The sequence below is a fragment of the Pelodiscus sinensis genome, chromosome 27, assembly GCF_052426305.1.
Source record: "Pelodiscus sinensis isolate ZL-2025 chromosome 27, ASM5242630v1, whole genome shotgun sequence".
Classification (NCBI taxonomy): Eukaryota; Metazoa; Chordata; order Testudines; family Trionychidae; genus Pelodiscus; species Pelodiscus sinensis.
The window spans coordinates 14,032,514-14,043,038 of NC_143078.1; the positions used below are offsets into that span (position 1 = coordinate 14,032,514).

The 10,525-nt window shown below is 62.7% G+C and overlaps 1 protein-coding gene across 1 annotated transcript; it reads right to left on the reverse strand.

Moving 5' to 3' along the window:
- Positions 1-902: 902 nt before the first annotated feature.
- TNNI1 (troponin I1, slow skeletal type) lies at positions 903-9,159 on the reverse strand. Its single transcript, XM_075909920.2, has 6 exons — positions 9,005-9,159; positions 6,777-6,908; positions 6,290-6,379; positions 5,315-5,491; positions 3,961-4,071; positions 903-1,258 (listed from the first exon to the last, which is right to left on the reverse strand). Exons 1-5 carry the CDS (start codon positions 9,011-9,013, stop codon positions 3,964-3,966), a joined length of 516 nt encoding a protein of 171 aa, XP_075766035.1. The 5' UTR covers positions 9,014-9,159; the 3' UTR covers positions 903-1,258; positions 3,961-3,963.
- Between the last annotated feature and the right edge of the window lie 1,366 nt (positions 9,160-10,525).

Sequence of the window (10,525 nt, forward strand, 5' to 3'; positions counted from 1 at the left end):
AGGCAGGGCTGGGCCTTCGAAATCCAATCCCTCCGGCCCGAGCCTGCGGTGCCCTGAGCCACGGTGGAGCTGGGGTCCGGCATGTGGCCGCGAGGCCCCCTAGTGGTGAAGATCAGAACCATGGTGATGACCGTGGGGTGGGGAGGCCCCACCACTGCGTGGATGGGGCGGGCAGAGGCATGGTGCATTGTGGGGCACTGGGGCAGTGTAAATGAGGGGGTGGGAGTGGAGGAGGGAGAGGCCAATGGGAACTGGGAGGAGCATCCACCCGTTAGCTGAGTTTGGGTCCCACGGGCGAGGGATTTGCTAACATGGCTGCAGCGGGGCAGGTTCTCATGTGGCCTACGGAATAGGGCGCTCGCCTGGGGCAGACAGGGTGGTGGGTTCAAGTCCTGCCTCCCGCGGGTCGGGACGAGACGGCCAAAAGCCAGGCGGCCGCAGGGCAGGAAGGTGATGCAGGAGCAGAAACTCCCAGGGTGCAGAGTAGGGACAGAGTGGTCTGAGAGCTAGGGCTGCTGGCCAGGGCTGCGAGCGCTGAGAGGGACCAATGGCAGGGAGGATGTGGGTCAGGAGTGGATAGCACCCATGCTGAAATGGCACAGGAGCTGCGGGGGAGCCCAGGGCTGGAACATGAGAGGCTGCTGCAGGGTGGCCCATGGGAAGGTGGTGAGCCAGGGCTGGAACAGCTGAGATGCAGGCAGCTCAGTGCTAGAGGAGCCCGTGCTGTGATACCCCTGCTCCCCCTGCCTCGAGAGAGTGTGTAAGCCCTGCCCCCCATCCATCATCTGCAAAACTGGGGGGGTGTGGAACCCTGAGGCGCGTAAGGTGCAGAGCAGACCTTGCCCCTCTGCCCCGACCAGTCCTTTAATGACCCCGGAGACGCAGCGGTTACATCCCACGGGCGGCGGGTTCCCCCTGCCTGCAGCAGAGGGTCCCAGGCAGCATCCCGAAGTTATGCGCCTGCCCGAGGCCCGGGGGGGTTTTCTGCTTGTCGCCACGGGCAGCTGGCCCGGGGCCCTGCCTCTCCGCGCGGCGCCGGACTCGCGGCCTGGCCGCTGAATGGGATCAGCTCCTCAGGCCGCAACAGTGACAGCTCTTCCTGCAGACGAGCCCCGGGGTGTTCCAGGAGGTGCTGGGGCGAGGGACCGGGAGGCTGGTGCGGGGGGGGCTGATTTAGGTTGGCTCAACGGGAAGTGTCAGCCGGGGGCGAAGCCGCAGGCAGCGGGGGAAGGCGGCTCTTCGTCCTTGCAGGCAGCACCTAGGGGAGGGAATGGATGTGTCACGCCGCGCCCAGGGCCTGGCTGCGGCTGGGGGGAGCCAGCCCTGCTCCGCCAGGGGGTTGGCTTGCGGAGCTCCGCGAGTCATGAGCAATCAGGGCAGGTTCCCACAGGAAAAAGAACAAAGGGAGCAGCTCCCCTGACGTCCCGTCGGAGGGAACCGGGCTCCGCCAGCGAGCGAGTCCAGGCAGACCCCCGGGCACCGGCACCCAGCCAACAGCGAGGCCTGCGCGGCTCTGGTGCGGGTAGGGGCAGGGGGAGCTGTCGTAGCTTGTAGCCGCCGCGGCGCCCTCCAGATGCTGCCAGAGAGGAGCAGGGGCCTGGCGGGGCGGCTCATGGCAGCCCAGCTACCGCAACTCAGACCCGCCTGCAGCGAATGCAAACCCAGCTCGCTGGGCATCGCCAGCCCGCAGCACTGCCTCGTCCACCAGCCAAGTGGGCCCCAGGCCGGCCTGGGAGTCAGGGACCGAGAGGCTGGCTGCGTCCGCGTGCCGGGGCATCGGGGAAGGGGCTGTAGGGACCGCGGGAGGAGGGGCATCGGGGAAGGGGCTGTAGGGACCGCGGGAGGAGGGGGCATCGGGGACGGGGCTGTAGGGACCGCGGGAGGAGGGGCATCGGGGACGGGGCTGTAGGGACCGTGGGAGGAGGGGCATCGGGGAAGGGGCTGTAGGGACCGCGGGAGGAGGGGGCATCGGGGACGGGGCTGTAGGGACCGTGGGAGGACGGGCATCGGGGAAGGGGCTGTAGGGACCACGGGAGGAGGGGCATCGGGGAAGGGGCTGTAGGGACCGCGGGAGGAGGGGGCATCGGGGACGGGGCTGTAGGGACCGCGGGAGGAGGGGGCATCGGGGACGGGGCTGTAGGGACCACGGGAGGAGGGGCATCAGGGAAGGGGCTGTAGGGACCGCGGGAGGAGGGGCATCGGGGAAGGGGCTGTAGGGACCGCGGGAGGAGGGGCATCAGGGAAGGGGCTGTAGGGACCGTGGGAGGAGGGGCATCGGGGAAGGGGCTGTAGGGACCGGGGGAGGAGGGGCATCAGGGAAGGGGCTGTAGGGACCGGGGGAGGAGGGGCATCAGGGAAGGGGCTGTAGGGACCGCGGGAGGAGGGGCATCAGGGAAGGGGCTGTAGGGACCGTGGGAGGAGGGGCATCGGGGACGGGGCTGTAGGGACCGGGGGAGGAGGGGGCAGGGACCGGGGGAGGAGGGGCATCAGGGAAGGGGCTGTAGGGACCGCGGGAGGAGGGGCATCAGGGAAGGGGCTGTAGGGACCGCGGGAGGAGGGGCATCAGGGAAGGGGCTGTAGGGACCGCGGGAGGAGGGGGCATCGGGGACGGGGCTGTAGGGACCGCGGGAGGAGGGGGCATCGGGGAAGGGGCTGTAGGGACCGCGGGAGGAGGGGCATCGGGGAAGGGGCTGTAGGGACCGCGGGAGGAGGGGGCATCGGGGAAGGGGCTGTAGGGACCGCGGGAGGAGGGGCATCGGGGAAGGGGCTGTAGGGACCGCGGGAGGAGGGGGCATCGGGGAAGGGGCTGTAGGGACCGCGGGAGGAGGGGGCATCGGGGAAGGGGCTGTAGGGACCGCGGGAGGAGGGGCATCGGGGAAGGGGCTGTAGGGACCGCGGGAGGAGGGGGCATCGGGGAAGGGGCTGTAGGGACCGGGGGAGGAGGGGCATCGGGGAAGGGGCTGTAGGGACCGCGGGAGGAGGGGGCATCGGGGAAGGGGCTGTAGGGACCGCGGGAGGAGGGGCATCGGGGACGGGGCTGTAGGGACCGCGGGAGGAGGGGGCATCGGGGAAGGGGCTGTAGGGACCGCGGGAGGAGGGGGCATCGGGGAAGGGGCTGTAGGGACCGCGGGAGGAGGGGGCATCGGGGAAGGGGCTGTAGGGACCGCGGGAGGAGGGGCATCGGGGAAGGGGCTGTAGGGACCGCGGGAGGAGGGGGCATCGGGGAAGGGGCTGTAGGGACCGGGGGAGGAGGGGCATCGGGGAAGGGGCTGTAGGGACCGCGGGAGGAGGGGCATCGGGGACGGGGCTGTAGGGACCGCGGGAGGAGGGGCATCGGGGAAGGGGCTGTAGGGACCGCGGGAGGAGGGGCATCGGGGACGGGGCTGTAGGGACCGCGGGAGGAGGGGCATCGGGGACGGGGCTGTAGGGACCGCGGGAGGAGGGGGCATCGGGGAAGGGGCTGTAGGGACCGCGGGAGGAGGGGCATCGGGGACGGGGCTGTAGGGACCGCGGGAGGAGGGGGCATCGGGGACGGGGCTGTAGGGACCGCGGGAGGAGGGGCATCGGGGACGGGGCTGTAGGGACCGCGGGAGGAGGGGCATCGGGGAAGGGGCTGTAGGGACCGCGGGAGGAGGGGCATCGGGGACGGGGCTGTAGGGACCGCGGGAGGAGGGGGCATCGGGGACGGGGCTGTAGGGACCGCGGGAGGAGGGGGCATCGGGGAAGGGGCTGTAGGGACCGCGGGAGGAGGGGGCATCGGGGAAGGGGCTGTAGGGACCGGGGGAGGAGGGGCATCGGGGACGGGGCAGTAGGGACCGCGGGAGGAGGGGGCATCGGGGACGGGGCAGTAGGGACCGCGGGAGGAGGGGGCATCGGGGAAGGGGCTGTAGGGACCGGGGGAGGAGGGGCATCGGGGACGGGGCTGTAGGGACCGCGGGAGGAGGGGGCGGGCCGCAGCACCTTTCACTGGCCCGTGGGCGATTTGGCAGCATCGAACATCTTCTTCCTGCCCTCCATGCCAGACATGGCCTCCACGTTCTTACGCCAGTCCCCGACTTCCACCGGGCGCTCCTGCAGGGAGACGCAGGGTCAGGGCTCCACCACACAGCCCAGGGAGCTCCTCCGAGCAGGGCCCAGAGAGAGGGGACAAGAGACTTTCTACGCCCACACTGAGTGTGCAGGCACACGTGTGTGTGTAGGTGGGGGCTTGTCTGGTAGGTTTGTCATACATGTGCCACGTATGAATGGGTGGGTGGGGGGTGTTAATGCAGGGGGCCTGCATGGCAGCACAGCTGTGTGCTCCTGCATGTCTGAATCCATCTCCCGGAAGGTGGATTTTGTCCTTTATTTCTGTCCTGGCTGACTCCCAAACCGATCCGTGTGACCCACAGGGCAGCCTCACCCTTGCAGCTCCTGCAGTGCTACTACACTGACAGACAGACACACGTCTGCAGGAGCCCTACGCGAACAGCCTGGTTCATGGGGGCCCGGGAGTGCCGGGGCCGGGTGGCCCAGGGAGCAGAAAAGTGATATTTCCAGGGATCCCTGTTCGCTGGGAGTCACTTCGGACCTGCCACGTCCCCGGAGCCACGCTGGCGTGGGGGCGGCTCTCTATGGTTTTGATGCCCCTAGAGCCAGCTGGGGAAGCCGTGAGCAAGGGCCCCGATCCTGCGATGTAGAGACCCCCTTGGCTGGGTTGTGTGAGCAGCCCTGCTCCTGCAGGACCAAACCTGCCGTGTTCATCCCCCCGGATTGCGGATTGCTTTCCCCTGGATCCGCGCAGAGCTGGCGGCCTGGCGGGCCCTCCCCCGGGGCTGAATTGAAAGGCTTGGAGGATCTTACGAGCACTAATGAGACAGTCAGGGATCACCAGCCGTGCGGCTGCAGGGCGTGAACTAATCACCATGATCTGGACGATGCACCCTCCCGTGCAATATTGCACAGTGGGCCTGGTGCATCACGGCCTGGGTTCCTGCCTCTGGCTGCATCGTGCGTGGGCCGCGGGGAGCTGGACTAGGAATCTGGTCCAATACGCAGACCTCAGGGTTGGCTCTCTGCCCATTGTCCCCCAGGAAAACTGCTGGGCGCCTCCCCACCTACATCCACCTTCCCCAGGCAGTACCATCCCCGGAGAGCAGCTGTGGGGAGAGAAGTCCCTGGAGATACTCCAGAGTTAGACCAGCCCAGGGCATGCACCTTGTGTGGGGCCCTGCAGCTAAATACACCCCCTGCCCGAGGGCCCCACACGAGGTGCACGCCCCAGGCCACGCCCCATGCCAGCCTCGTGCGGGCCCTTGGAGCGTTCCACATCCACCTTCTCCGTGTCCTCCTTCTTGACGGATTTCAGGTTGGCCCGGAGGTCCATGGAGACTTTGTGCTTGGAGCCGAGCAGGGCCCTCAGCATGGCGTCGGCGGAGACCCGGACCCGGCGCAGCGGCGGGCGCTTGAATTTGCCCCGCAGGTCAAGCACTTTCAGCTTCAGGTTTTTGATCTGCGGGGCGAGGAAGAAGGGGGAGTCGCCAGCAGGGAGGGGGGATACGGTGCGTTGCAGCGAGTCCCTCTGCCTGCTCCGGGCACCAGGGCAGACAGCCCCCCATGCACTGGGGGCACCAGGACTCTCCCGGGCCTGACTGGGAATGCACCTGACGTGATTCTCCCCCAAGGCACCCGGCCCCAAACCCAAGAAGGCTCCCCCATGCCCAGCACCAGACACACTGGCAGTGAGAGCGGAGTCCCCTGCAGCAGCCAGAGGCCCTGACTGATGGGCACCGTTGGCCCATGAGGTGCTGAGCAGCTGGTCAAGGAGAGCAGAGGCCGGGGGCAGAGCCCTCCAGAGCCAGCGGCGCCTGCTGACCATCTGGCCCAAGGGCTCTCTTTGGGATGGGGGGGGGGGCGTGCGAGTGGCATGTGTCTCACCAGACTACTCTCACCAGGCATCAGGAGGCAGCATGCTCTGGTGGATGCGGCTGTGGAGCAGGACCCGGGGGCCTGAGATCTGTCCCCAGCTCTGCTGATGCAGCCCCGCTCTGTGCCTCAGTTTCCCCTCCTGCCCTGTGTCCCCTCCCCCCCCATGTCCATTAAGGCTGTGAGCTCTCTGGGGCCAGGATTCTCGTATGGTACCTGGGCAGCACCTGGTGCCATGGGTCTCTGGTCTGGGCTGTAACGCTAATGAGCTAGGCGAGGGGCACAGCCGGGATCAGAACCAAAGCCGATTCAGTCAGAAATCAACGACAAGGCCGAGCACAGCACGGGGAGGGGACGGGGGGCTGGTGCGGAAGCCTCCTCCTACCTCTCTGGTGTTGTGGATGCATTTCGCTTCGATGTCGTACCGCTCCTCGTCCACGATTTCCACCTTCTCATGCAGCTCCCGGCACAGATCCTGTGCCCAGAAGTCACAAAGGCCAAGCGGTGAGCGACCGGGGCTGCCCCAGCCTCCCGGCTCCCCGACGGGGCCCGGGGACCCGCTGGCTGCTTCACAGCTTGGCCTCTTGCTACCGTACCGTTTAACGTGATAGGCCTTTAGCAGGCTGCGGGTTTACGGCGCCCCCTGGAGGTGGTGACAAGTCGCCACCAGCCCTGAAATCTCAGTGGCCAACGTGTCCCGGAGAAAGCACCGTCACCCTCCACCCCAGTGCGCCCAGTTCACCTGCCACAGCCTCTGTCGCTGCCCAGAGTGACCCGTTCCCAAGTGACTGGCGGGGCCCTGTCTAGGTGGTCAGACCCCCCCCCCCCCCCCGCAGGTCCCTGTGGCCATCGGGAGCCCCACGCGGGCCTACCTGCAGCTGGTTGAAGGACAGTCCACTGGTGCGCAGCGGCATGATCCGCTCTGCCAAGTACCGCTCCTTCTCCCCCTGCTTGTCCACTTGGTCTTGTTCCCACGCCTCCTTGGCTTTGGCCAGCATCAAACTCTGGAGCACACAGCAGGCAAGCAGGACCTGAGCTGGGGTGCCACGCCATGAGCCCCCCCAGCCACCACCCCAGGGCAGGGGCACAAGGCCGGGAGCTACCAAAGCGCATGGAGACAGCTCAGGGAACCTGCAGGTTCCTCACAGCCACAAGGACGTGTCTTCTGGGGCCTGGCTACCATCCAGGGTAAGATGCTGCTGCTGGCACAATTAAATGCATGGTGTGTGATAAACTGGGGGGGGGGGCAGGAGGCAGAGGATGGGGAGAGGCTGGACAATCTGTGGCTGCTTTGCTTTCCCAGGCTACCGGCGTTGACGCACGCGCTGGCTCTCAGCAAGCATTCGTTTGCTCCTTCCAGCAAAAACGCTTCCCCAGAACCAGTCAAGGCTGAAGGAATTCGACTTGTTTAGTTTGGAAAAGAGAAGGCTGAAAGGAGACCTGAGAGCACAGTGGTTCCCACATTTTTCAGCACCCCGCCCCCTTTTTGATTTTTGAAAGACCCTCAGGCCTCCCCCCAAAATAGCAAAACTTGTTGAGCCAAAAAAAAAAGGGGGGACTGACTGAGGCAGTAAAACTTGATTGGGAGTAGCTAGGTCATCTTGCAAACCCCCCCCCCACCCCGGAATTTCTTCACCCCCCCCCCCCACAAGGGGGCAGTCCCCCCAGTTTGGGAACCCATGTTAGCGGCTTTCAAGTGCCCAAAAGGGTGTTAACAAGGAGGAGGGAGAAAAATTGTTCTCCTTGGAGTATGAGGATAGGTCAAGAAGCAAGGGGCTTAAACTGCAGCAAGGGAGGTTTAGGTTGGACATTAGGAAAAACTCCCTACCTGTCAGTGAGGTTAAACACTGGAATAAATTGCCCAGGGAGGTTGTGAAATCTCCACCCCTGGAGATATTTCAGAGCAGGTTGGACAGACACCTGTCAGGGATGGTCTAGACGGTGCTTGGTCCTGCCGTAGGGGCAGAGGACTGGACTCGATGACCTCTCGAGGTCCCTTCCAGTTCTAGGGTTCTATGATTCTCTGTCTTGTCTGCAAGGTGCCTTGTGTACCATTGGCACTAAACAACTTATTTATATTATTATTGACCAAGGACGGAGCATCTGCCACCCGGTTGTATATGAAACGCCCCTTGTCTCAGGAAACACAACCTGGGTGCCCGCAGACGTGTAGGTTTGGAAGGAGTAACCGTTTGTGGGCAAAGGTCAGTTTCCTCACGCACTCACAAACCGACGACAAATACTTCCACCGATAATCCCCGACATTTTCCCGCTAGGCAAAGCCAGACAGCTGTTCCCTGAACGCTTGATTGTAGGTGATTTCCTTTGTATATTTCGACGTGCGGTTGCCAAATTCGCGTTTTAACTGTTACAAAGTGTTACCATATAGAAGCTGTCTCCTGTCCTAAACCCATTATTGTCAGAGCCCCTTCCCTCTTTTCTCACACCCCGCCCCCTGCAATTTCCCACAATTGTCCACGTGGAAATTGATAAAAACAAAATAAAAATGCTTTAAAATTAAACACTGATGTTATCCATCAAAAATGACAAAAAAATCAAAATGGAACTCTGCCAAGCCTAGGTACGTGACACACTGGCTCTCCCTCCCCCTGCCTAAGACCCTACTGGTATGGATGGAGTAGCTTCTGCACCACAGGTGACATGTACCTGCGTTTTCAATGCTGCTGATCCCAAATTCAATCCATGCTGAGAACTTGGGGGACAGGCGCATGTTACCAGCAGTGACAGTAACTTCACATTTCTTATAGGCGTAGTCCTATTGCAACCCACGGCCATGCTCCCTGCTGGCTTTTGCTGCAGCTCAGCCAGCTCCTGCCAGAGCGGAGCCCCTAGGCACCCCATGTACCCTCGGCGGGTTACGTTTCCAACTCGGAAGTCCTGAGCAATTGTTACAATTGTAAGGATCATGCGGGAACAGGGCTGGCTCCAGTGGCAAGCCGAGTTTTTCTCTCCATAAAGCCTTTGGCAAGCCGGAAAGGGGCTATCTAGTCACAGAAATGTTCGTCGCGCAGTTCAGCACCAACACTTTTAACCAGACCTGATTTACTGTCTCAGTCAGGACAGGTTCCACGGCACTCACCTTCAACATGAGTTTGCGTGAAGCTGTGATCTTGGACTTTCTCTACACCGCAAAAGGACAAAAGAAAAGACATTTGACATGCAAACGTACTACAGAAAACGCTCCTTAATGTATTGATCTCGCGCAGAGAAAGAAACCCAGAAGCACTTACCTCCCTGCAGTTGGTCATTCACACAGAAGAAAAGAAGGGGGGAAAAACAAAACAATTAATAGACAGAATGCAAGAAACACCCAGAGAAGCGGTGCAATTCAAGGTGGAGGGTGACCTCTTTGCTGCTGCATGCAAAATATGCCACAAGCTGTGTTCTTTGGCCCAGAACACAGCTGATGGAGCTCCACTGGTTTATGGCAGTTAAAGATCCAACTCTTAGCTAGTTCGGCATTTGTAGTAGAATTGCAAAGCAATGGTAAAGCCGGGTCTGCATGTGTGTGAAAACTGAAATTCAAGGAACTCCCAGCAATAATAGGTATTAACTAAGCAAACCTCATGAGACCTGCCTCAGGTAGGCGATAGTAGACTCATTGTACACGTAGGGAAACTAAGGCATGGGGAAGTTAAACAACTTGCCCAAAATTCCACTGCAAAGCAGTGGCAGAGTTGCAGGATAAGACCAAGGAGTTTAGTCTAGTGAGGCTCTTCTCTGATCACTAGGGCACACACCGTGCGTGTGCAAACACGTGGCATCATCTGAGCCTGTGCATATTAGTGCCAATCTGTGTGAATACATGTGCCCTGTCAGCTCTCAAGGGCTGAATCTGTCTCCGGGCTTGGATTCCTAGCTGCTGGCGGCTGGGGAGCACATGGTATTCTGCACAGCCCGGGATGGGGGAAAACGTGTGCAAGGCATTTTCACGTGTGCAAGTATGTAGCTCCGTTGGGCAATCTGACAGGTGCAAGTGTTGCACGAGAACAGGTGGAAATCCCTCGTGTGTGACCGTTTGGCGATTTGGGTTTGCGGGGGTGAAGCTGGGAACACGGAACGTGGCCGTGCCATGCTCAGCCCAAGGCAAAGGGGAGTGCTGCTACTCACGGTTCCGGCATTGTGCTGGCCGACTCCGCACCTGGAATCACCCCAAAGCCAGAGGATCAATAGCAAGAAATCAACCCATGAGTCCGCCCCCCCCCCTCCCCCCGCTCGCACCCAGCCGGGCGCAACTCAGCCCAGAGAACAAGGACCGAGGTGCCTGGACACAGCTGGGGGTGAAGGCGGCTGCAGGCTGGGACTAGGGTGTGGGGAGCCCAGGGCAGGGCTAAAGGGGGCACAGGCGGAGCTGGAGCCCAAAGCCAGGACTGCAGGGAGCTGATCCCACAGCTGAAGTCACAAGGTGCCTGCTGACTGCCCCACCTTGTTCAGGAGGGCACCTGGGTCTCCAGTTCAGCTGCCATCGCCCTGCCCCAGCTGGCCACAGGGCCTGGATTAGGGTTCCGCCCTCCTCCGCACCAGCCCCTGGATTTGGGTTCCGCCCTCCCCTGCCCCAGCTGGCCGCAGAGCCTGGATTTGAGGACCCTGATTCCAGCGT